Source organism: Palaemon carinicauda, chromosome 2, assembly GCF_036898095.1.
Source record: "Palaemon carinicauda isolate YSFRI2023 chromosome 2, ASM3689809v2, whole genome shotgun sequence".
Lineage (NCBI taxonomy): Eukaryota > Metazoa > Arthropoda > Malacostraca > Decapoda > Palaemonidae > Palaemon > Palaemon carinicauda.
The window spans coordinates 201,821,587-201,848,952 of NC_090726.1; the positions used below are offsets into that span (position 1 = coordinate 201,821,587).

The following is a 27,366-nucleotide window of genomic DNA, read 5'->3' on the forward strand; positions in this document are numbered from 1 at the left end:
TAGATGTTGCCGTCTTGGATTTTCTTTTCACTCTTAAAAGCTGAATAGTGTTTCAAAACCGGTGCAAAAAGACAATTAATGGAAATTGTGATGTTTCTAAAATAAGAATTAATCAATTTTGTAAACGTTTGTTCATTTTGCTTTGGCATTACCCCGTAGAACAGTGTATCTTTTTAGACATATTTGCCCTTTAAGATGTAATTATATGAGCTGTACAGATTTGCTCGTCTGTAACTAGTTTTTCATCATTGGGGATAAAATGTTATTCCAGAGTATTATTTTGTAGCAACTTAGACTGTATAGGTCTGAACGTGATATCTTATGTGTATAGGGGCATTATGTCTTTTAGTACAGTATATGCAGATTTACAGTCTCTTCGATTGTAGTTCTTAGAAATGCACTCAAAATCAGAACCAGTATTTATTTGGTGATAGCTCATTATGCATGTAGTTACCTTTTCAGGATTATGATCTTTAGATGGTTTAAGTTAGCTGATATAGAGAACTAAATGTTATTTGGCAGTTGAAAGCATTTAATATAGCTCGTAAGGCAGATCTTTTTAAAGGGGATCTGTATTAGTTTGCATTAGAGAGACTACCATTTGTTATTTTTTTATCACTTAGAAGCTTTTGTTGAAGTTTTATAAGAATTAAGATTGACTTTAGTTAATTACGATTGGTTGCAAGTTATAAGGTGATGGGCAACTTCTGTAGTCTCAAGCACATTTTAAGAATTCCTAGTATAAAGAAATTTCCTCCTAAGTGTCCCCCTCCCGTACCCCAGTACCCCAGTCATAGGCGTTCATTTTATTGAAAGTGTACAAGTACAGTAAATGCATAACTGTTGTTATATCTGGATTTTGACTTCTCCAGACTTTGCAGCCTCCCTCTAATACTGAGTATGTGAACATTTGGAAGTATTAAATGTTATTACCTTCTTACATTCCTTAGTGCCCCTTGGTAATGTGACGGAGACTCTACAGAAGCGACCAGCACCTAAACCCCCTGCTGGTTCCCAAAACACCTCTTTCTTCATGCCCCGCTTCTCCAGTCATTCCCGCACGCCTTCTGACCCCATGCTGGGGACCTCACCCTACCACCCAGGCCTGCCTCATAACAACAACAATAATGGTAGTGGTGGGGGTGGTGGTGGTAGTGGTGGTGGTGGTGGTGGTGGTGGTGGTGGTAGTGGTGGTGGTGGTGGTAGCCTGGGAGGGATGGGCCACAAGAGGAGCCCATCAACAGATTCTAGTAATAGTGTGTTTTTCCCACAACCTTCTTCCTCTTCCAACAACACTACTTCCTCCGGGACGACACGCTTCTCTCTATCCCATAATTTGCCTCCTGAGGCTACACCAGGTGAGGGGAATAGTAGCCTCTTTCCGTAATGCTTTCTTGGCTCTCCACTTAGCAGCATCTTTTGGGCTTCCTTTGATTTTTTGAGTAGCGTAGTTTACGTGATGTCCGTTTATTTCCGAACCTTGTAATTTCCCAGCTAAATATCTTCGATTATTAATTAGAGTGCTTATAGATAGGGTTGTCTTACACTTTTTATGTTGCATTAACTCTGAACTGTTCTGAGTACATAAAAGCAATGCACTTGTATATGACTTTTTTTCCTTAGTTTTTCTTCTTCTTGAGTTTTTATGCTTATTACTGCTTATTCTGCACAAGTAAATGTAGCTATCATTTGTTAGTCTTTTGCATACATCTTTATGGTTGTTAAACTCTTATTGATTATTAATTACTGCTGATAAAATTCTATATAGTAAAAAATGATGTTGAATTTTCTCAATTAATGCTAAGTTTAGTCAAAATTCAACTCTATATTGTGTGTGTAGGTAGCATTGTTAGTTGTGATCATGTTGCAAGAAAATGTATTTTTTTTAAATTTATGTTCCTAATGAATTATTTCAAATTTATTTTATTTTATGGGGATACTACCATAGATTACTGATATTATGCTCAACAAAGCTTGCCCAGCTCCATAATATTGCTTATACTGTATAATGATTATTACTATTATCAGTATTATCCCAACATTTGTGAATATGGTGCGCATAAAAATCATAGCAAGTTTATTATTAAAATTCAATTTTTCTTAGCGTATAGAAGGCATAACTCTCTTAATTGAAACTGTATGATACAGATGAGAATGCTAACATTGGGAAAGTGTCTTTTTATTCATGCACATTATTTTTACTGATATCTTTACTATTTTTGTATTACAAGAATTCCATGAAATATGGAGTACCATTTCCTTAAATCATATGAAATGGAATTATTCTTAAATCTACCACATGCAATGTTATGAATAAATGAAATTGATAAGTCTTTATAAATAATTAAGTGGCATGAGTGAATCTCTTCAAAATTGTAGAGAAGATTTTTTGGATATTGAACAAAACATTTATTAACTGAAGCATATCGAGTCTTTTATTGAATTATTTCACTCATCACTTCAAAAAGAAATGAAATAGAAGTGTAATGCAGTAATATCCTGTCTAAGGATTATAAGCATTTAATTTTAGACATTAAATGGCATTAACTCCATAATGAAACATTAATTTGATTTTATTTCAAGCAAAATTGAGCAGACTCATTTTGAATTTTAGAAACTAGTTTTCATGTTTATAGCTTTTTTTTTTACTTTCCATTTATTTGTCAGCCTACTTATAAAATCGTGAATTTGACTCGATTACATTTTGTAAGAGAAAATTATGGAATATTTCATTAACAGTTAGGTTAATAGTGATTCACACAGAGCACTTGTATATTTCTTGTGATTTTGTGTAAAGCAGGTATAGTAGATATTTTATCATATCAAAAACTGTACAGTACTGAATTTGAATAATGTAGAATAGTTTTTTTTTTTTATACAGTTTTAGATATGGCTTTATGAATATGATAATAACCACAGGATTTTGCAGTTGTCTCACCATTTAAAATTACTTCCCTGATTCATAAAAAAAAAAATTTTAAGATCTTTATGGTAGCATGACAAATATGTTGCAATACAAAAAGATTTTTTTTTCTTTTACCATTTTTGTAGGATATTTGCAAAAAAGTAGTTTGAGAATTATTTAAAAAATATATTTGGAAGTTTGCTTATTAAGAGAGCATATGAGGTTTAATGATTAAACCTGCAAGATTTAGGCCCAACTTTTAACTGGAGGAATTTTATTTGACATCAGTTACGGTAAGTAGTACCTTTTAAAGTGCAAACAAAGCCAATGTTATTAGCATTCTTTATTTACCTGAATATTCTCTGTTTCTTACTGATATTCCATATAAACATCATTTTATTTTCTCTGTTAATTTTGTTCTATATATTTTGAATATTTGAGTTTTCATCTACTTATGCCGATAGTATTTTTACTTTTGCTTGTTTTTTTAATTGCAACGAATGGCTTCCATTTTAGAATACAGTAACTGTATTTTGTAATTGGATTACCTTTACAGCAAAGTGTTGGAGTAGTTCAGTACTACTGTATAGTACTAAAATGGACTGTTGGTTGATAAGTGATTTATAAATGTAGAATAATGATTTACAGATTTTTTATTGGCTGTTTTTTTTAATGAAATGTGGATCTAGTTCAGAAGTAGAATAGTTAGTCATTGTGAATAAGGTTTGCAATCTTTTTTGCTTCATGAATTTAATGTTTTAGGATAAAAATATAATACTGTAATGTGGTAGACTTCACAAAATTCCATCTTTGACTGTTAACTGAGGATAACCAATCGATTATGAATTTGTATTTGGTGTGAATTCAAGTGTATAGTTATTATTATATTGAAGGTAACTATACCATAAATCGTAGTGTGGAAGTTATTTTAATATCTTTATAGGTATTTATCATTTTTTGAATATATTTTATGCTGTTCAAAACATTATGCGCTGGTGGTTGGCTAGGGCCTTTGTATCGGCCCATCCCTTTGACGAAGGAATTAACTAAATGGAAGACAACCTGTGAATAGTGGATTTCACGCGCCTTTGCTTTATACACGACACCCAAAAGGTGCTCGCGCGAGGGTTGTAACCTCAGCATTCCATGCTTTTATCTTTCTCTGGTATAATTGGAAGGTTTTATCAGAAAAGGTATATAAGAAGGACTCTTTTCACCGGGCGCTACAGGTCTCTCCCCAGAAATAGATTTTTCCTTCGTCAAAATCCCTTTTTTGTGCAGATATTTTGATAAGAAAAATGCCTGATTTTCATGAACATCATATCCCAGCCACACGCTAATGTATTCATCCAAGATGAAATGTATCCTTTGAGTATGAACACTCAGAGAGAAAATGTTTCTACAGTATTTACACCCTTACCTTCCGTGTGACAGAAGGGACAAAGTTGTGATTAATCAGTCAGAGATAAAACCAGAGAAAGTTGCCTTTTTTTGTGAACCTCTGCCACCACTGCTCTTTAGAGCATGCACCAACACTAGATCTGCAGTGGAGGTACAAATTTTAAAATACTGATACATGAAGAAAATTATGTGAATAAGAAACGATGATGCAAAAAACTAAATACCATAAGAAGTTGGTGTATTTTACCAATGAAACCATACCCAGAAAAGAAAGAATACATAACAAAAAGCCTGTTACTATTTGAAATAGAAAATGAGAAAAACAAATCTAAATATAGAAATATTATTTCCATATTGTGGATAGTCGGTAAAGAAATATTAAATGAACTCCAAAACGACATTAGAAAAAGTGAAACCTAAACAAAGAAAGACGACATAGGGTCATAGTTACAAAGGCTATAATCCAACACACTACTGGACTGGACTGTTCAGCTAAGAAATGGTGGTCAAGCCAAAGCAGAGGACTTGAAATTTAGAAGCTTTACCGTCCTTTAAGAATCAAAAGATCTCTCTCAACCGTGGATTGCAGTCCTGAAATCCTTCCGATCAATCACCTGGTTGATGTAATTGTCTCCATTCAGGAAGAGCCATTTGCCTATTTCTTTTCACCATATAAGGCTCATTGGAATACGAGGTCATCGCTTCCATGGACGTTGAGTACTTGTCCACCAACGTCCCTGTCAACGTGACCATCGCTCTTATGATGGATTGAGTCTATAGGGACCCTAATACATACTGTACCCACTCAATGTTCTGTATGTTTCTAGAGATTTATACCAAATGGACCCCTTTTACCTCTCATAGGAGCCAATTATACATACAAAAGGGTGGCATCACCACAGTGTCCCTCCTTGGAATTCTTTTTGCAAACTTTTATGTGAGCATTGTTGAAGAGCAGGTTTTCTTAAGGATTAACAAAGCAGACATTTATGTCAGGTACTGTATATTGATGATACCTTTAGGATTGTGATGGCCTATTGCAAACGTCCCTACCCGGTGATCGCCAGACTGGGGTTCGAGTTCCGCTCAAACTCAGTGGTTAAATGAAGAAACTTATTGAGTTGGCTACTCTATATAGTTGACTTCTACCTTGGAGATATGACATTCACTTCTTCCATTGTTTCCTTTTTCAATATGGATTAGAGGGAATATGAGTGAAAAGACATCAGTTGAGGAAAGGTTGGGAGATTTATCTTCAGAATGAGAATACAGTACTTTACCAATCTTGAAGAACATTTGACAACCCGAAATGTTTCCACGTTGGACGGTAAACTGTCGAATATAATCTTCAAAACTGAATGAAAATGAAAACAAAATAGAATAAAAATTAGTTCTATATAAAAAGATAAGATTACAGAGGAGTAGTCTACTCATATTAACCTCTAAGAGAGAGAAACTTAGGTCATTCTTCCTCACATTGCAAAAAACTAGATTTACATTAATAGAAATAGATAAAATGATACTGTAAATATGAAAATAAAGCTGACATTAAGAAAATGGAAAGGCACTTCCAAACAACAAATTTGCAAATCCTAAGAAGAGTTGCAGTCGGCAGTGTTGGCACTACAGAGTCATGACACTGAGCATACTCAGTGAGGATATTTTTATGCTTTAAGTATATACCCAGTTGTGACTGGGATTTCATGTTCACATAAAGTAGACTATTTAATTGATTGGATTGTCTGAAATAAAGGCAGATTGAGGATTTCTCTACAAGAGAAACAGAATTTTGATGGAAAGTTCTTTTGCTCCGTATGTTGTATGAAATAGATGTTTTAAAAGTTTGCATATTTTGTGACATTTTAAGTGACTTTATTATGACGTTAATCCACAGTTTGTATAGACATTTTTGTAGCAGACAATATAGTACAGAAAAATGCACAATATAAAAGAATTCAAGAAGAATGGGAAGTATAGTCTTTAAAGTACTTGACTGCCATTGTTTCTTTCAGAAACAAAGAAATTTGTTAGGGTTTAAGATAGTCTAATTGATTTTTTTCTATTTTTGGCTGTTGCATTGCTTGCTTATTAAGGTACTGTATTGTTATTTGTCGCTGACATTCATGAAATTGCTATCCAGTCTACTTGTTTGCATGTATACAGTGTCTAGCTATCATGATTCATGCATTCTTTGCAGACCTGTAGTTGCAAGCTTTATTTAGTAGTAACAGTAGCGAGAGTTGTTACCTCAAGTAAGGACAACCATTGCAGTAAGGAAGTGACATATAAAGTTTTTTTAATTGGAAACTAATTAAATGTATAGAACATCATTAATTTAGTTGAAAATAGAGAATATGTGTACAGGATTGGGGTAATGGCCTCTAAAAAGACTTTTCATTTAGATATAGAGAGGTCTTTTGATGGTTAAGATTAAAAGACCAAGGAACAAAAAAGATTCAGTTGAATAAGAGCCATCCATGTTGTCCTTCAATGAGATGTATAATGCATACAGGCACTTTTAACTGGGTAAATGTCATATTTTTAATTTCCAAATACTGTACATAGATATTCAGTGTTCTTGTACTTTATTTACAGAAAGCGTAGGTGTAGGTTCTATGCCGAACTATATTGAGGAAAAATCCGTATTAAGATATCTATTATGAGGAAACTTATAGTAATCAATTGTATGAAAATAAAAAGAAAGTATGTTTTGGTTCCACAGGTGTTTCAGTATTATACGTGTATCGGCCAGCCTATTAAGTTACACGTTCTAGCTCACTGGTTGTGTCAAGTAAATATTAGTATAATAATAACTCGAATGAAAGCATATTGATGATAAAGTTTTGTTTTAACACAAACCTATGACTTTAGGAGATTCTATTCCTGCATGTAGAAGAATCCTAGACACATCATTCCACTATAAAAGAAAAATATGATAATTGTGTGGCTCGGATCCATCAGCTTACGTGCTTATGTACCCTTAGATTCTTGGTGGCTGATTGAATCACTTTTAATGTCTAACAACTAATTAATAGTCCCCAGAGATTCCCAGACTTTGTTTTATAATTGTTTCATTTAATCAATATTTCTAATGGATTTTGTTTGTGTTTACATTCATCGTTTTTTATTTACTAATACAGTACTGTATTTTTGAGTTTTGTATTTACGGATGATTATTTTTATTTTAATATTTCTCTGCTTCAGCTTCTTCAGGTGGGCTCAGCCACAAAAAAAAATAAAAATAAAAAAAGCTTTTGCTGACTACGAAAGTTCATTAGATTTAAAATAAACCACCTTTTGTTTGAAATATTTGTTGATTTAGGGAACCAGCAAAACTCTCTCTCACAACTATGCTATCTTAAGAATTTTTAAAGCTTTATATGACTGAAGTTTTTACTGACACCTGTTTTCACTCTGCCTAAAAAGGAAATGGATATCTAGACCCCAGAAATTTCAAGGTATGAGCTGAGAGATTTTCTTTCTCTCCACTTTGTTTACTTTCCTTGAAGAGTCAGTAGTGCCCACAGTATACCTCATGCATTGCACTTTAGGCAGTACTAAATGGTCTTTGGAACATTCTTTTGGCCCCTAGCTGTACCCACCTTTTAGTTTAATACTTTACCTCTGTAATGAGTGGTCCTCTCGGCTCTAATGCTGAGCCATGTGGTTCAAAGTCTATAAATCCAAATCTATGAGGAGTTAGGATCAAGGAACAAGCAAGGTGAACCTTCTAATGAGGGGAAATGCTTTCAAGTATCTCTGTATCACTGACTTTTAATTGCAAGTCCTATCCATGAACTTCATTTACATGTCACTCAGCATCTACGAAGCTTTCTTCTTTTTCCTTTCAGAGCTCAGTTGCTAGGTCTCCTCTTTGTTTTAGCCATTACTTTTAACATTTTTTTTGTATAGGTCAAATGGATGAAGTGATTAGTAGAACATAGCATCATGTCTATGTTTGCAACTGAATGGAGACGGCATCATTTCGGGGACAATCAATTTAAATCCAAGAAAGTCATTTAGTTGTTAGATCTCAACATTCTATTCAGTCCAGTTATGTATTCTTACCATTTAGAGATTTCATGCTTCTATGGTGCCCAATTTTTGTGGCCTACAAGATCTGCCAGTTGCAGTCTGTATTTTCACCTTTCATTCACTTATATTCTTATGTTTGAGAGTCCTGGGTCATTAATGGAGTATAGTGTACATTAGACGGCATTTATGTGATACTATGTAATGATATTATGAGGCATAATAATATGGACTCTTTGGTAGGGCACGAAAAGAAAATATGAAAAATACCCCGTGATATAAGCCTTGCTTCTGAACCAAGTTGAGCGAAAAGCCATGTATTTCATATACACACTGATCAGTTCTGTCTTTTATTAGTTGTCAAGTATGCCTTATGACTTTAGTTATTGTATCGACAATTGTTTGCTGAATAAGGTGAATAGAGCTTTATGCTTAACCATTGGTGGCTTACAGAGTTGAAAGGATGCTTTTATAATTTCATGATTACACCCATATCAAAACCTTCAGGTCAGTTATCTACAAGAGCTTTTACTATTGAGTAGTAATACCTTTTTTTACGGATATTTTCATGCTTATTTTAGGTGATTATTGCGTAAATGTATTTTTTAAAAGATAAAGTATGAGGAATTAGATGATATCAATAACTATACCCTTGGGTCTGCGTAGTAAAGGCCTGCTTATTATGATTTGCTGCATTATTTTCAAGAACATACTTTATTCGTACTTCAGCTATTCTCTTTCTAAAAGAAATTTATATTTATTTTGCTTATTTAAAAGCTAAGTAATTCATGTTTCCTAATATTAAGTGATGCTGTACAGTACATTGTTATATTTATTTTTTGAATCATCATTGGTAAAAAACTTTTTCATTAATTTCGGACAGATTTATAGTGTTTCATGTTGGATTTTTAAATTATGGACATAACTTGAAGTATATATGATATCTTTACAAAATAGTTGCGATTCCAGGTAGCGCAAGCGATGGACGACCTCTCGACACTGATACATCACCTTCCTCTTCCCCTCAAGAATCTCCTAATACATTTATTAACGGCCGATCGACAGAGTCTCTTTCTTCGCTCGTCTCGGATGATCCGCGTCCGCCGCCTAGAATGGTTTGTATTTTAGTTACGAGTCATATCCTTTACCTTTGAGTATTCCTTGATGTAAAGTGGTCCAAAATTGCTGTACAGATCAGGATCCGAGATCCTCAGTCCGTAGGAGGTGTGCGATGCAAAACTTTAAAGGGGTACTATAGTCAATTCTTTTTAGTGAGGCAGAGTTACACTGACTCGCAGGGGTGCCCTTTTAGTTCGGAAAAGTTTCCTGATCGCTGATTGGTTGGACAAGATAATTCTAATCACTCAGATAGCAGGAAACTTTTCCAAGCTAAAAGGGCACCGCGGCGAGTCTGTGCAAATGCGCCTCATTAAAAAAATTGAATATAATTCATAACTTATTTCTGTTCATTAATAACAGATCAGTGGTTGTCCCCTATTATTTGACCACTGGGTATTTAGGTTTATCCTTTAGGACCGAATATTGTATTGTATGTCAAGAGAAGACATTGGTTCCCAAATTTATAGTGATGTGTTTCAAATATTTAACTTAGCCGGTGAATATATAATAGCTGCAACTCTGTTGCTCGACAGACAAAAAACAGTAAAAACTCGCCAGCGATCGCTATACAGGTTGCGGGTGTGCCCACCAGCGCCAACTGTCGGCCAGATACCACTCTCGATGTAAACAAAGACTCAATTTCTTCTCTGTCGACGTGTCGACAAGACGTACTTTTACTCGCTGTAGAACCTGGAGTTTTCTCAACATATTTGGTGAAGTACTTCATTTTGGTTTGAGCTTTCGCAGTGCAGGTGTTTTATCTTCATCTTAAATCTTGAACTCGTTTTTGGATAGATTTAATTTTTGATGACAAAGAGAGTATGGACTTTCTTTGACTTTTAAATGGCCGACCCTTCCCTTAGACGGAAGTGTGTTTAGGCTTTTAGCAATTATCTTATCACGTTATAAATTAATTATAGATTTTCCTCTATATATTTCATATCTCACCGCCTTTATTAGGCCTCTTCGATTAACTTTCCATTTATAATAAACATTAAAATAAATTTTAATGATTTGTTTATATGCGACCTTTCCTGAGGTAGGCGGTCCTAACTTGGAAACCGAAGTTAAACAACGTTGAGCCCTTTTCAATCGTAATAGCTTTTAAAGAGCTAATGATTTAAAACTTTTTAAATGAATATTTTTAATAAATATTTTATGAAAGATTTTCTTTGAATAGTCTTCGTACTGTTTTCAAAGATGAACTAACGATTAGTTTATTTATGCTACGCAGTTTGCGCTCTATCGTTACGATAGAGAGAGAGAGTATCACGGTTTCACTTTGCAGAAAGAGTAAATCGATTCTGACGTTTTGTTCATTCTTCTTTCAAAGCTTAAATGTTTTAAATTCTATTTTAAAGGAACTTTTTAATTGAAAAACCTTTCAGTTTTTTCCTTTGGTCAAATAACATGTTTTTTTGACGAAACGTAATTGGGCTCTTCTCTTAGGTGCGAAATCAAGAGAGAGAGAGAGAGAGAGAGAGACATAGAGACGGAGGGAGAGAGAGGAGAGAAAACGTTCCGTTCAAGCGGGTAACGTTGTTCTCGAGTTACTCTCGTCCCTAGTCTCTGTACGGGGAGAAAGGATAAAACGTTTTTTGTTTTATTCTCGTCCCCAGGCAATGTACGGTGAGAGATTGAAAACGTAGTTTTGAATGAACTAGTGTTTAGTCTCTTCCCCAGCCACTGAATTTTTTTATCTTAAAAGATGTTTACTGTGTTTTGCTGGTATTAATGTGCTTGCATTATACGACTGATTTCGCATTTACTACCTTTTGATGAGGGTAGAATTGCGTGCTTCAGGTAGAAATCAGTAAAAGTTTCGATTTCAGTGAAATAAGTGCAAACAGAAAATCGTAGTGATAAAGTGATATTGCGCAAAGTGTTACAGTGTTGCGTAACCGAGGGTTCGTCTGTTCGTGCCTGTCGTTCACCTAGTCCGGGACCTCTTGCAAGCTCCCAAGCCCAGGGGAGAAGTAATGTCGTACGACTTATGGGTTCGAGAGGCCTTGATCAGCGAACAGACGTTCCCTCTATGGTATCGGGTGTATCTTACCAAGATCTCCCCTACCATAAGGCGAGAGAGACAATTTTCTCCTCGTCATCCGAAGGCTTTTCGCATAAGAAACCTGAAACAAGGTTTCGAGGCCCTTAAGCGAAAGTCAGTCCTTTCAGGACAGGTCCAGCGTCCTGGTTGTAGCCATTAGGACAGCTCTGACCCTATGCAGTCATCGGAAAACTGCTCGCCGCCTAACAAAAGCGTAACACAGACTCCGAGAGTCTTTTTGTTGGCAAGGTTTTGCGGTCACAGACGTTACCCTCGTCTCTTACCGCAACCATTTCCGTTGATCCTAAATGGGTTGTACGGCAAGACATGCAGAATAAGTTTGCCTCCCTTATGGAAGACTATTCTGCCGATTAGTACGTTGAGCCTAGCCGTTTATCTCAACGAGATCCTGGTTTTCAGCCAACCTAACGTTCCTTTGTGCGTCCTGGTGACGTTGGCGTAGCTAAGTCACGTCAGTCAGGTTGTTTAGAACCACACTCGATGCGGTCTCGTGTGGATTTTCAGCCACATTTGGACGTTAGGCCACTTGCTGATGCTCCTGTTGATGTTCAGGACGTTCGCTAACAATCGGAGTTGACTTGTTTTGACGCTGTGCGTCAACCTCCGCATTCTAGAGTTGTTTTGACTGCTCAATCTAGGCGGTCAAAGCAGTCTCGAGTGGACGCTGTGCGTCCTCACGCACCTGTTGTTGTTGACAGTTCACAGACTGTCAAGCAGTTACATGACGTTGCGTCCTGGTCTCTCTCACCTGTTGTTGTTGACAGTTCACAGACTGTCAAGCAGTTACATGACGTTGCGTCCTGGTCCGCTACTAATGCACCAGTGCGTGTGGACTCTGCTTGTAAAGCATTGCCACCACGGTAGGTCTCTCCCTTGCTTGAGACTCAGCTATTATCGGACAAGGTTCCTTTAGATGAGGAAGTTGCTGTTCCCCCTCCTACTGATATTCCCTTGAGGACTCTGTCAGACGGAGAGGAGCCTAAAGCTGCTTAGCCCTCTATGGACTTTAATTAAATCATGCTGATTTTTAAGGATCTTTGTCCGGATCTTTTTGTAACTGCTGCTCCTCGTTCGCCTAAACGTCAGAGCTTACACTAGGCCTAGCTACTTCGAAGCCGTTGTTTTATAAGCTAGTGCTCTCTCGCTCTCCTAGAGAGCTTTACGTTTGCTAGGCGACTGGTTTATCACCAGGAGGAGTTTGGGGGATACAGCCTTTGCTTTCCCTTCTCTTAAACTGGCTTATAGAGCGAGAGTCTGATATGACACGAGAGAAGTTCTCGGCTTGGGAGTTCCTGCCTCTGCCCAGATAGACTTCTAAAATCTCGTAGACTCTCCCTGGCGCCTGGCCAGGAGACGCTCCTAGATTTTACAGGTCAACTTCACAGCTGTTTTCGAGCCTTTGAAGTTTTGCTGTACAATTATGTCATGCATAAACAAGGCTTTCAGGGATGGCTCCAATGATCTGACAGCCACGTTCTCTGCAGAGACAAGTCCCTCAGGGATGGCTCCATGATTTGGCAGCCATGTTCACTGCAGGAGTACGTAAGAGGCAAGTGCACTCAATGTGTTCATTGTCAAGACAAACTTCGCGATGAAGTCTACCAGGCTGTCTTGACAGCATTTATGGAAGGCGACTGGATGGTCTCACTCGACCTTCAGGAGGCATACTTCCTCATTCCTATACACCCGGATTCCCAACCGTTTCTGAGGTTTGTTTACAGGAATGTGGGGTACCAGTTTCGAGCTATCGGAGATCAGAGCCTCCCTGTACTTGGACGACTGGCTTCTCAGAGCCTCTTCCAGTCATCGCTGTCTGAAGGATCTCAATTGGACTCTAGATCTGGCCAAGGAATTGGGACTCCTAGTCAATTTGGAAAAGTCACAGCTGGTCCCATCCCAAACTATTCTGTATTTAGGGATGGAGATTCACAGTCAAGTTTTTCGGGCTTTTCCGTCGGCCCCCAGAATAGATCAAGCCCTGCTCTCCATCCAGAAGATGCTGAAGAAAGAACGCTGCTCAGTCAGGCTGTGGATGAGTCTGGTAGGGACGCTGTCATCCCTGGAGCAATTTGCATCATTAGGAAGACTACACCTCCGTCCTCTTCAATTCCATCTGGCTTTTCACTGGAAAAAGGACAAGACGCTAGAGGCGGTCTCGATCCCGATTTCCGAAAAGATTAAGTCTTGTCTGACTTGGTGGAAGGACAATATCAGCCTAAGAGAGGGTCTTCCCCTGGCAGTTCAGATACCCAACCACGTTCTCTTCTCGGAAGCATCGGACTTGGGCTGGGGCGTGACGCTGGACGGTCGGGAATGCTCAGGTCTGTGGAACTCGAATCAGAGGAGCATGCATATCAACTGCAAGGAGCTTTTGGCGGTTCATCTGGCCTTGAGAAGCTTCGAGTATCTCCTTCGAGGCAAAGTGGTGGAAGTAAACTCGGACAACACCACGGCCTTGGCGTACATCTCCAAACAGGGAGGTACCCACTCACTGACGTTGTACGAGATCACAAGGGACCTGCTCATCTGGTCAAAAGATCGAGGCATCTCCCTAGTAACGAGGTTCATCCAGGGCGACTTGAACGTCCTAGCAGATTGTCTCAGTCGGAAAGGTCAAGTAATTCCAACCGAATGGACCCTCCACAAGGATGTGTGCAAGAGACTTTGGGCCACTTGGGGTCAACCCACCATAGATCTCTTTGCAACCTCGCTGACCAAGAGGCTTCCAATCTATTGCTCTCCAGTCCCGGACCCAGCAGCAATACATATAGATGCCTTCCTCCTAGATTGGTCACATCTGGATCTTTACGCATTCCCACCATTCAAGATTGTCAACAAGGTACTGCAGAAGTTCGCCTCTCACGAAGGGACAAGGTTGACATTAGTTGCTCCCCTCTGGCCCGCGAGAGAATGGTTCACCGAGATACTTCGATGGTTAGTAGACGTTCCCAGAAGTCTTCCTCTAAGAGTAGACCTTCTACGTCAGCCACACGTAAAGAAGGTACACCAAAGCCTCCACGCTCTTCGTCTGACTGCCTTCAGACTATCGAAAGACTCTCGAGAGCTAGAGGCTTTTCGAAGGAGGCAGCCAGTGCGATTGCTAGAGCAAGGAGAGCGTCTACCATTAGAGTCTACCAATCGAAGTGGGAAGTCTTCCGAGACTGGTGCAAGTCAGTTTCTGTATCCTCGACCAGTACCTCTGTAGCCCAAATAGCTGATTTTCTCTTATACCTGAGAAAAGGACGATCCCTTTCAGCTCCCACTATCAAGGGCTATAGAAGCATGTTGGCATCGGTCTTCCGGCATAGAGGCTTAGATCTTTCCAACAATAAAGATCTGCAAGACCTCCTTAAGTCTTTCGAGACCACTAAGGAGCGTCGTTTGGCTACTCCTGGGTGGAATTTAGACGTGGTCCTAAGATTCCTCATGTCAGACAGGTTTGAGCCTTTACAGTCAGCCTCCCTGAAAGATCTCACTCTTAAGACTCTTTTCCTGGTATGCTTAGCCTCGGCTAAAAGAGTCAGTGAGATTCATGCCTTCAGCAAGAACATCGGATTTTCGTCAGAAAAAGCTACTTGTTCTCTGCAACTTGGTTTTCTAGCCAAAAATGAGCTACCTTCTCGTCCTTGGCCTAAATCTTTCGATATTCCCAGCTTATCGGAGATCGAAGGCAATGAACTAGAAAGAGTCTTAAGCCCTGTTAGAGCTCTTAAGTTCTACTTAGCTCGTACTAAACCTTTACGAGGCCAATCTGAAGCGTTATGGTGTTCGGTTAAGAAACCATCCTTGCCTATGTCAAAGAATGCTTTGTCATGTTTTATCAGATTGTTAATACGAGAAGCTCATTCACACTTGAGTGAGGAAGACCGATCTTTGCTTAAGGTTAAGACGCACGAGGTTAGAGCTGTAGCAACTTCCGTGGCCTTTAAGCAAAATAGATCTCTGCAAAGTATCATGAACGCAACCTATTGGAGAAGCAAGTCAGTGTTCGCGTCATTTTACTTAAAAGATGTCCAGTCTCTTTACGAGAACTGCTACACACTGGGACCATTCGTAGCAGCGAGTGCAGTAGTGGGTGAGGGCTCAACCACTACAATTCCCTAATTCCATATCCTTTTAATCTGTCTCTTGAAATGTTTTAATGTTTTTATGGGTTGTCCGGAAGGCTAAGAAGCCTTTCGCATCCTGGTTGATTTGGCGGGTGGTCAAAGTCATTTCTTGAGAGCGCCCAGATTAGGGGTTTGATGAGGTCCTGTTGTATGGGTTGCAGCCCTTGATACTTCAGCTCCTGGGGGTCTGTCAGCATCCTAAGAGGATCGCTGGGCTCCGTAAGGAAGACGTACTTACTAGGCAGAGTAATCGTCTAAGTCGACTTCCTTACCAGGTACCTATTTATTTTGGTTTTGTTATATTGATAACTGCCAAAATGAAATAAAAAACTCTTAGCTTATACGATGTAAACATATTTAACTCTGGTCTCTACCCACCTCCTTGGGTGTGAATCAGCTATTATATATTCACCGGCTAAGTTAAATATTTGAAAATGATATTTTAATTATAAAATAAATTTTTGAATATACTTACCCGGTGAATATATAAATTAAACGACCCTCCCTTCCTCCCCAATAGAGACGCAGTGGGATGAGAAGAAATTGAGTCTTTGTTTACATCGAGAGTGGTATCTGGCCGACAGTTGGCGCTGGTGGGCACACCCGCAACCTGTATAGCGATCGCTGGCGAGTTTTTACTGTTTTTTGTCTGTCGAGCAACAGAGTTGCAGCTATTATATATTCACCGGGTAAGTATATTCAAAAATTTATTTTATAATTAAAATATAATTTTTGCTAATTTGCTTTAACTTTCTCTTTACAGTATTGTTTGAATTGATATTGTATAACTGTTATTCAAAGGCGTTTTATAATTTTTCGTTAGGTTTCAAAACGATTATTTTCTTAGCCAAGACTATATTATATTGTTGGAGCTTATATAGGAATGTTTTAACTTTTGAATTTATGGCTGGTTCCTTTTGTATAAAGATCTGCCACCCTTAATGTACATTCTTTTCTTTATTATTTATTACAAAACTTATTAAGAACAAAGTCACGATAAATATGATATTAAGATACAGTAGAATGTGGAGAGAATTGTTTTCTAATTTCTAACTTTGCTTTACAGAGAGGTAGCTCAATGCGACAGAGAAGATGCCAGGCTTTGTACGACTGTGATGCAGATTTAGACGATGAGTTAAGCTTTACCGAAGGCGAAATTATAATTGTTCTCAAGGCTGAAACCGAAGACGGCGACTGGATGGAAGGCATGATCGAAGGACAACCGCATCGTAGAGGCAAAGTACCGATAAACTTTGTTCATATGTTATCAGACTAGTTTTGGGGCACAAATGAAGATTAATAGTTTCTTGGAAATTTTCTGGATATGTTTTATAAGTACAATTTGATTTGCATAACTTGGTGAAGAGTAAACCATAATTTGAAAATACATAGGTGCTCATGATTTGTACAGGTGCTAAAGATACCAGTCATAATAGAAGAGGAAAATCTTTTTATTGCACTTCATTATTATTTGTATGGTATATTACTTGACCATTTTTACTGCATCATTTACTTTCGTTGCAGGTATTTTTAGTGAAGTCACAAATCTATTTAAATATTTTAAGTTCATATGCAAGTACAAACCATAGTTTATGTGTGCCTTATTTCTGACACTTTTGGGAATTTAATTAGCAATGAGTAATGTAATTCAGCACTTATTACACTATCGTTTGTAGGATTAATTGTCCTGCTCTGCGTTTTAGGTGTCTTGGAAGAGTTCCATATCAAGATGTCTTTTTTTCACAAAATTAAGTTTCTGGCTCCTCAGGAGTACTATTTTTTATAAGAAAATTATAATTGATATTTCTTTTTACTTTTTATTTTTTATATCAAAGGGTGTTTGAGAATATATCCTTCTTAACACATCCTTAGACAGGTTTAGATTTCCATATCTTGTTTATTTTTTGTAATCAGACGATGAGTCAGACTATATTCTAAATCCAGATGTTGCATTTGGTCTGAGAGGGACAAATACTTTCCATCAGACAATTAGATTCCATAAGATAGCTCCCATCTATTCTTTCCTAAAATTTGTAGGTTATAAGAGCAAATATTTGCAAATTCTGGATGATGATGGGCTGTAAATTTATTATAAAAAACTTTCTAAGCAACAGAAAACGCTATACTTTCAGTCCCATAAAGAACAGTGTGTGGCTCAAAGAACTGGGAATATAGAGAAACTCCCATAGGTTTGTTGTCAAGACAAAAGGAATGCTTGCAATAAATATGTAATCTGAGCTTTGTTGATTTCATAGAATCTAAGAGAAAATGTTAATCTGATAATGCTCTATGACTGATTGAGTGTGTTAAACTATTAATTATTAAAGATCATAATGCATATAGATACAGTACATTGTTTAAGGGAAATGGTTTTAGAATATCGTTTACTTGAGGTTACAATTCAAACTCCCTTCTCAGTTAAATTGGGTTAAAGGAAAAAATGTCTGTCAGCTTGCATGGTAACTTTCCATACCTTCTTAGGCTGAAAGCTCTTATTTGGAAGGTTTATTTCATGCACTGTTCATTTCTTATGCTTTTACATTTGTGGTACAAATCTGGTTGTTTTTTTGGTAAGTTTTGTATCAAGCATAAATGTAATAATCATCAGGTTTAATATTGTGCTTTGTACTTCAGCATGATAATAATGGTTTATTTATGCGTGTATAAAATTATCAACATAGTCTTAATAGACTGCACAAACTGTTTGAGTACTTAAAACCATCTTCATTCTTTGCAATTTGTTTACATTACTTAAGGGTTTCTCATATTTTGTTCTCTGTAGCCCTGCAAATATGTTTGTGGCTAAGTAAGATTTCAGCTAACTAACACTTTGCATTGATCTACTTCATTTTGATGCCAGTTATGTTTCACAAAAGTGTCAGCAACAAGGCAAATATAATAATGCTTGTATATATTAAGAGATTGACTTTATTAGAAGGGTTTGCTATTGTTTCCTAAAACTACCATGCCCTAGTGAAAGCAAAACTTAGTGACAGGATGCTCAAATAAAGGTATACATATATTTTAGTAGGACAGTATCTTGAAGATAAATCAAGATTATTCTTCAATGAAGTATTACCTAAAAGTCGTAAAATACCACTAGCTTTTCATAAGAAAGAATAGAGGAAATGATAAAGCTCAAAATAACTTTCACATGCACAATTTTTTTTTTAAATCCATTGTACCCATATTAAAATCCTTTATTTCAATCCTTTACAATCTTCAGGGCTTTTGTTATTTTGGGCTGGGTGAAAGTGAATAGGTTTGGTTTCTTACATAATGATAATGGCTGTTGAAGTTTAGGGAATATCCTTCTTGTAAGTTTGAATCTAATTGAAATTATGCATATTATAGTTCACTCTGTATATCACATTGCCAGTAGCATATGCAGTTGTCTTTATGTACATCCAATATAATGGGTGTTGCTTGCAGTGTTTAAAGCAGTGCACTTTGGGTTGTACTAAAGGTTCTTATGGCATCTTAAATGGATCGCCCGCATAGCTCTCAACCGTTTACTTCTTATGTCTCCCCATCCAGCTGTCCTACTGTTTCAACAGCTTGATGTAATCTTACGTCTCATACAGGAAAAAATCCTTTGGCTCAGTCCTTTTGAATATATTAAAATGGGAAACAGGGGCTGGTCAAAATACTTTGAAGAGATTAGTTTTTATAGTTATGTTTTTTTCTTTTATTTAGAGCTACCACTGTATTTAATTTCACTCAGACCTGTGTTGTTTAACGATTTTGTAGCAAAGTGTTTGACACAACATTTTTGGGATAGATTAAGAAAAGCTGTGTAGCCAGGTGCTTAACATACCTGAGTGTGTAAGGTCTAACCTGCTCGAATTTGCTGACAGTAATTTTTCAACATTGGAGAGAAATGTCATCGACATAACCAATTGATCAGAAAGTTGTCTAATAGATTTAAAGTAGGAGTGTATGATAGATACTGGTAATTACATGAAGAACAGTATTTATTATCATTAGAATTTGGTTTTAGTGGGAGTTTTTGGTCACCATATAACATGCTGCTGAAGAGTCCTGTTTCCGTAGGGACCCCAAAAGCTGAGATTATTTACTGTCTGGTTAGGTCTTGTTTACACTGTTGTGAGAGGGTCTTCTCCATTTATAGATCTAATTTCTTCTCACCCATCCTAATTCATGAACACATACTGGTTTAGGACTAGAGATCAATTGATATACAGTGTATGCTATAAAATTTTGCTATTAATGACTGTCTGTGTTGATGACTGCTTTTTAAAGCCCATCAAGTTATATTTGTTTTATATATAATTATAATGGTGTTCTTTAGGTGCATAATATTTATGAAATTTAAAACAAAAAATCTCATACAGTTCACTGGTACGAAATTGTCAGAGAGAAAATAATGAAAGACATTCCTTAGAATACAAAAAGTTTATATGAATTAATTAATAGTAATGGGTACATATTGGAATACAATAGAAAATAATGTTAGCAAAAATTAAATTTTGTGAAGGAAATTGAAGCTTATCTATTGTTAGATGTTTAGCATCAAATTTCAAACCCTAGGCAACTCTGAGCATACTGCGTCAACATAAACTCCTGTAGGAAACACAGTATAGTTGTTATTTAATTTTCATCAGCACTGCCTTGACATTTAACGTTTGTTTTGATTAGGGCCTTGGTTCCAAGAAGAATTTTTAAAGGATAAAAAATGATTGCCCCTTTATTGTAGTCTGTCAGAATTAGATACATTTTTTTGAAATAATTTTACTCATTTTGGTTATAGGTTGGCTTTTGGCTTATGCATTCCCTGAGTGCATATGTTATTAGAGGACTTCCTTGTTTGTTAATTTGATTTTTTTTTTGTTGTAATGATTTATGATAGTTTAACCCTTTGAACACCAACTCCTCACCAAATGATTTGGCACTCAAGCTCCAGGCCGTATTTTAGGACATTTTACTGAACTCATCTTAGCACAAAACCTGTATAAGATAGGACTTTTCAATGTTGCTTATCATATAGGTGAAAAAATTTCCTTTTCAATAATATATAATATTACATACTTTGTAAAATTTTTATATGCATAAATAATAAAAAAAGAAAAATTTCGCTCAAAGGGTCAAGATTCTTGCTGTGTTTATGAATGAAACTATTGTAAATAGTTTATGAATGAAACTATTGTAAACAGTCAATACTCTGCAGTGGTGTATTGAAAATTACGGATTTATTTTTAAATGGTTTCATTAAACTTAGGTTCTAAATTGGACAATATTTTTTGTTTGCATAATTGTAATAGTATACAAAGTGCTGTAAAAGTTTTATTTGTTTAGGTTTATTATATAGCTCCAATTAGTAGTGCTGCCTTGGTTTTTCTGTCTGTTGGGGGCTCTCTAGATATTTTTCATTGCAAAAGTGCATACATCATATGAATGATAAATAACGCTAAAGATACAGCTAGCCAGTAAGATGTGTCACAAAATAGTTTTGCAGCGGAATCATTTTCACAATTGAAGTGCACAAATCAGAGTGAATAAATATTTTTTTTTTTGTCCTTTTTCGTTACTTGCACATTGCCTCATATTCCTCAAGCCATGTCTAGTAACTCAGGGATATTGCTGTATCAAGAACAGCATAATTTTCCCAAGCATAGGCCCCAGTGCTATTATGGTGACATTCTTCACTGGAAAATTACCAAAGTAATATACAGTAGTATGTATTCAGAAACTTTGTTTTTCTTTTAACGAGAAATCCATGCTTGTTTGTGACCTAACAGCCTCTATTTCGAGCAGTGTTTGAAATTAGTAGAGGGGAAATGTTAGAGGAAGAAAGCTCAACAAATGTTTAACTGCAAAGCATTTCATTGTAGATGAACTGGTTTTCAATATGTATTTTATATAGGGTCAGTTACTGCTTTCATTCAAATAAAGTAAGATTGTTTTTTTTTTATTGTTTTTTTTTAAGAAATAGAAATGTCTTCCTTTTCACAGCCTACCACTTTGGTATAATTAATGTAAATATTGTACATTAATAAGGGAAATATAAACCACTCAAGATTTTTTTTAAGTTTCATGTCGTTTGTTGAGAAAATAGCAGTAATTATATATGTATGTATATATATATATATATATATATATATATATATATATATATATATATAAATATATATATGTATATATATATACATATATATATATATATATATATATATTATTTTAAAGGATGTGATTGTTAATGTTTTATGAATGTACATAGCTCAAATATATTTAAATATGTATATAGAATATGCAGTGTGATGTACAGTACAGGTGTATTTGAAATGTTAAAAAGTCAAAGTCTTTATAAATTCTTATGTAAATATTGTGTTTGTGTACGCAGTGTACGTGGTCCATGAGATGACCGTTGCATCTATCCATTGCACTTGATAGAATAGTTTTGTGTGGAGCCATTGTCTGTTACATAGGTATAGCATTTGAGTATATTTTAACCAGACCTGCTCTTGACTTTTGGGGTGGATACGATGTGATTGTTCAGAAGTGTTAAAAATAGTATATGGCGTTGTAATACTTAAGGAAACTGTGTTTATTGAATTGCCTAAATGATTCTTTCAGATAGGCACTTTTTTATTATGTGTTTACAGTTCTAAGGACAAGAGGATTTTGGCTGAATGACTAGTGGGGTGTGGTGTCATACAAGTTTCATCAGCTTTAGTTGAATTGCAACTGAGGGACTCCTGTTTCTCGTGTTTAGAGAAAGGTTAGTTCCAAATGTAGAATTTTAGTTGTGGACTCCAGTTTCATTATAGAAGAAACTGTGTTCAGAGATGATTAACATTTCTTGTGGGTTAGTCACCCAACAGAAAAGAATGTGGGTATGTGATGCTATTTGGAAAGGTTTGTAGCTTTTTTACTGCTGTGTAATGGAAGGTGTGTAAATATAATCATTATTGAAAGCATTTTACTGTAGCTTTCATTGTACTGTGCTGTGGATTATTGATGAATAAAAACTGAATTCAGTTCCCATTGAGCTATAAATTTTAGCTCCATGATTGGTTTAACTAATTTCTGATTATTATCATTATCAATGGGTAATCTGTTAGTAATGACCATAGATGGCCATGCATATTCTTGTTTTCTTTGCTTGTTTAATGGTCTAGGAAATTGTTTAATGTGACGACTGTGGCTATTATTTTACAATCTGAGGACTATTAAGATGTAAAATTTGTTTTGTTCTCGTACATGTAACCAGTGACCGCCATATAATTAATATTTCTCTGGTGTGTCCCATTACAATGTATCCAGAAAGTAACTCTCAGCCCTTTAGTATCTGTCTCTTAACTATGAATAGTTTTAAGGAAATTATGTGAAGAACTCTTAATAGTTATAATTTGGTTAACACCTTTAAAACAAGCTGATCTACTTCTGCTCAAACACACTTGTTTACTTACTAATTGTCAATCTTTACGGCAGTTTATTGATGCATGGAAAGTAGTTCACAGATTTACTTCTTTTCCCGTACTGTATTGGATGTTCTTAACAGTTCTTGGTCAACAGAAACATCAACAGGAATTAGCACAATTTTTTTTCCTTTGACATTTTCGTAAATATTCCTAGCTGCCCTTTTTTTTTTTTTTTTTTTTACACAAAACACTTGATTCACACTGGAAAAGAAAGTCACAAATAACTAAAACTTTTAGGTTTTCTATTTTATTTTTAACATTGTTTAGTTTTGAAAACTTGGAGATTTAATACTGTATTGAAGGGATAATGTGTATGCTAAAGGCTATCAACCTACTATCCACCCCAGTTCAGAGTATGTATATATTGAATTGATAATATTGAAAGATGACTTATTATATGAACTTGCCTATCAGTCAGAGAATCCTTTCGTACAAGAAAAGCTAAATGATCGTGATTTCCTTTTCAAGATCCTAAGATACCATGGAAGTTTGAAAACTGATTTTAAAGTGACTATTTATTTATGTAGATGTAATTTACTTCTTGTGGAAGCATGTATTCTCTGATTTCATGAATCTATAAATATTTAGCAATTGAATGTTCAGAGCTCATTGATTCATTGATATCGTGATGAAGATTTATGTTTCTGAGAATAATGTTGTAAAAGTCTCTTTATGCTGACAGGGAGCATTGTACATTATTATTTGAGCCTGCATATAGTTATGTGACAGGCAGGACACGGTTATTGTTGCTGTGCAACTGTTATTGTCCAGTAAGTGTGTGTGTATGTGTGTGAGTATGGTATTGTTCTCTGTATATAATGGTCATAATGTCATTTATTTGTAATGGTTCATCATAAGTATAAATATAAACAATTTTTTCTGACCTTGTTTTCTTTACAACCATGTCCCATATAAGATGAGATTTTAGTTTTCAGCAAACAATGAATTCTAGAGTGTTTCTCTAATGTACTCGATGGTACGACCTTTTCTTTGGTACGGCTTTGCTCAGTAGGGGTCCATAAGTGCCAGCAGTGTACATCAAGTAGTGCTCTGTAAATGTTACTTAAAGGTCTTGCAGAATCCTTCCAGCTCATTAGTTACTTTTTAGGCTTTATCTATACTGCATGGGGGGGGGGGTTCTCCCCCACTTGCACATATGTGCTGAATTGGCCTTCCATGTGAGCATTATAGCCCAAATGAGTAAATCCAATCCACAATGGCTTAATTTTCTGTAGGTATGTCAATTGGTAAGCTTAACTTTGAGGAAAATGAAGAGTTTTCATTCATTATGACCAGGATTTACATGAAGAAGCTGGTAAAGGGGCCGAAAACTTGAAGATTGAGGTGGATTAGATGTGATGCAAAGGAAGGAGGATCAGTTGGTCAGAAAAGCATTGAATATGGAAGTGACAGGATAAAGATGTGCAGGAAAGCCCATGAAATCACTGAAATTGATAATGAAGATTTAACAAAGGGAGTTCAGTTAGAGTACAGGATAGAAAAGTTTTAGTGCCGGTATCATATGATGAAACGTGAACCAGAATGTCAGTAAACAATAAACAGCTTAAACTTACGGTCCCAGGGTATGATCGAACTGCCACCATGCGATTACGCATTATTACTGTTTCGTGTTCCAATAGCGTAAATGATTTACAGTACTGTACTTCATATTTCACCTATGGCATATATTTGTCAACTTTTGGCAACCAATTCTGATAAATTTATTCCAAAATATTTACAGTTTACCAGTCATTGAATTAGTAACAAGTTTAAAGTTTTAAAGGTTGCTCATTAATGGCAGAGGCAAGGGACTGTGATAATGCCCTAGCAGGACAATGCCCTAGAGACTGACCTTATATGCATATGATAAGCACCCAAACCCCCCTCTCTACCCAAGTTAGGACCAGGGAGGGCTTGACAATGGCTGCTGATAGCTAAGCAGGTAGACCTATAGGCTCCCCCAAACTAATATATTCATGAAAAATAACCCCCTTTCAGCCAGCCTTATGAAAACTAAGAGTGGTAATCATGTGGCTTGGTTTAAACTAACTGATAAATTTGCTCTATGATGATACAAAAAAAATGTTACATAAACATAGGACATAAAGTACACAAGGAAATGCTATATGCATGCATATATCGACTTAGGACCAAGTAGTAAGTGTATGTTTTATGAGATCTTGACCATCTAACAATCTTTTGTTTGATTTTACAAATATAGTTGATGAGGTAGAGATTTTGTAAAAGAGGGATGGGTATAACATGTGATGAAAAAGTTGCTTGTAATTATATATAGATATTTCTCATCCATTACAGTGTCTGTTAAGCTTGACTCATTGGCTCATGAATCTCCCCCTTTTAATAATGATGACAGTGCCTGCTGTTTAAATTATATTCAATAAAGGAAAAGACATGTTGCATGGTTGTGTTTGTTTGAGTAGGAATTAAGATATGCTGCCTTCCACTGCACTTTTATAACCCAGGTTCAGGTAAGTGTAATGCATACTGTTCAAGTTTTTATTTTAAATTCCTATATCTGAATGAATTATTTTTCATGGTCAGTCTATTATTTTTTCAGCTACCTGTATGTTATTGTGCAATATTCCAGGATTTTATTTTCATATTAGTTGCCGTCTGACTCGGATATTGAACAGAAGTATTGCCTTACTGATAACAATGTAATCATGTAATAAAATGACTTTTTAGCTAAGTATGAAATTAATAAGTGATGAAGATTTTTGACACGTGCGACGCGCAAGTACAGTAATTATAATATGAATGTAAGCTTTACACCTCAAAATAGTTTTAGTCTTTATTTTATATTTTTCAGTAACATTTTGGAATTTTGGCCTGTTACAATGATAGTTTTGATTTTACTGCTCTGCAGTCCAAGTCTTTTAAGTTGACAATTATTGATATTTTTACTGTATTAATCAAGTAATTTTAGTACGGTAGTATCAAGTACATTTCCATAGAGTAAGAGTTCCAGGACCATCCCATTCTGGAAAATTAATGCTGTACCTGTAATTGGGCAACTTTATGGAGTCAAAGTAGTTCCCAAACTTGAATAAACTAAAAAAATGGAATCTTTTACCAAGGGTCAGATTCTTTTGGATTTGAGAAGTACTCCAAGTTTGTTTTTGGATGTTGATAAGATGTAGAAGTTGGATTTAGATGCCAATGAGTGACAGAATATTAATGAGTATGGGCTCTGCAGAATTTATCTGTAGACTCATTGTTGCCTTTTGTTTAGTAGAGGTCACGGTTGATGGCCACAACAATTATTGGGAACCAGATGGCACCGTCTCACTAAAGAATATAGTATTGAAAGCTCAGGAGCATCTAGATTACCTGCTACTATTTGTCGATAACATGCCAGGAATATGCACATTCTAAGAGCAGTCATCTTGGTTACAATTTACAGTGATATACAGTATTGGATAATAATTAATAGTGTATACTGTACAGTATTATAGGTAAAGGATTTAAAATATGTTAGATAATCACTGATGGGGATAGGATATTTCTTTCATGGTCTTAAAAGTTGTTGCCATTTTGAAGTCTTTATCAGTATCTACATTTCCCTTATTTTCAACTTGGACAGCAATCTAGCATTTTTCCTTATTTAACATTAGCTCCACGTACTGTATTTCATATAAGGAAAACTTTATTTGTTGTACCAATATGATGATAATAGGATAAATGAGAGAGGCAAATGAACATTCTACAAATAGAAATGAATAGCGAGCGATTGTGACACAGTTCTAGTAGGCACTGCTGCTTCTTCCGGTTGCCCTGGTGACCGCTGAGGTAGCGGTAGTAGGGGATTCAGCATATGAAACTTCATTTGTGGTGGATAATGAGGGAGGGTGGGCTGTGGCACCCTAGCAGTACCAACCAATCTCAGCTGAATCCCTCGTCAGGCTGGGAGGAACAAAGAGAAAAGTCCCCTTTTGTTAATTTTTATGTTGGCTACCCCTTAAAATTGAGAGGAGTGCTTTGGAAAATAAATAGACCACATAATAATGTAAACAATACTCTACCTGTACAGTAAGTTTGAAGGGTTGAAGATTACTATACATATTTCTGTTGTGGCATTCCACCGAGATTTTGTGAGAAAACAGACAGAAATAAAGGAACCAACAGTGATTCCTGGGCAATGGCAAAGTAATTACGGCAATTGAAACTATCAAATCAGATTTTTTTTTAATCATGAAATCCATCATACTTTTAATTAATTGAATTTTGAAGTCCCTTAAATTTGGTATTCCCTGCTATCTCAACAATTTA

The 27,366-nt window shown here is 36.0% G+C and overlaps 1 protein-coding gene across 4 annotated transcripts in view; it reads left to right on the forward strand.

Moving 5' to 3' along the window:
* The window catches only part of Asap (ArfGAP domain of ASAP), a 320,942-nt gene extending 299,220 nt beyond the window's left edge, over nt 1-21,722 (forward strand). For 3 of the 4 annotated variants that reach the window (XM_068361129.1, XM_068361139.1, XM_068361148.1), the window contains 3 exons: nt 951-1,358; nt 9,308-9,453; nt 16,701-21,722. In XM_068361129.1, coding sequence (XP_068217230.1) covers nt 951-1,358; nt 9,308-9,453; nt 16,701-16,910 — 764 coding nt within the window. In that variant the 3' untranslated portion in view covers nt 16,911-21,722. The remainder of the gene's footprint in view (nt 1-950; nt 1,359-9,307; nt 9,454-16,700) is intronic. The other variant, XM_068361152.1, reaches the window with a different exon arrangement.
* The last annotated feature ends 5,644 nt before the right edge of the window (nt 21,723-27,366 follow it).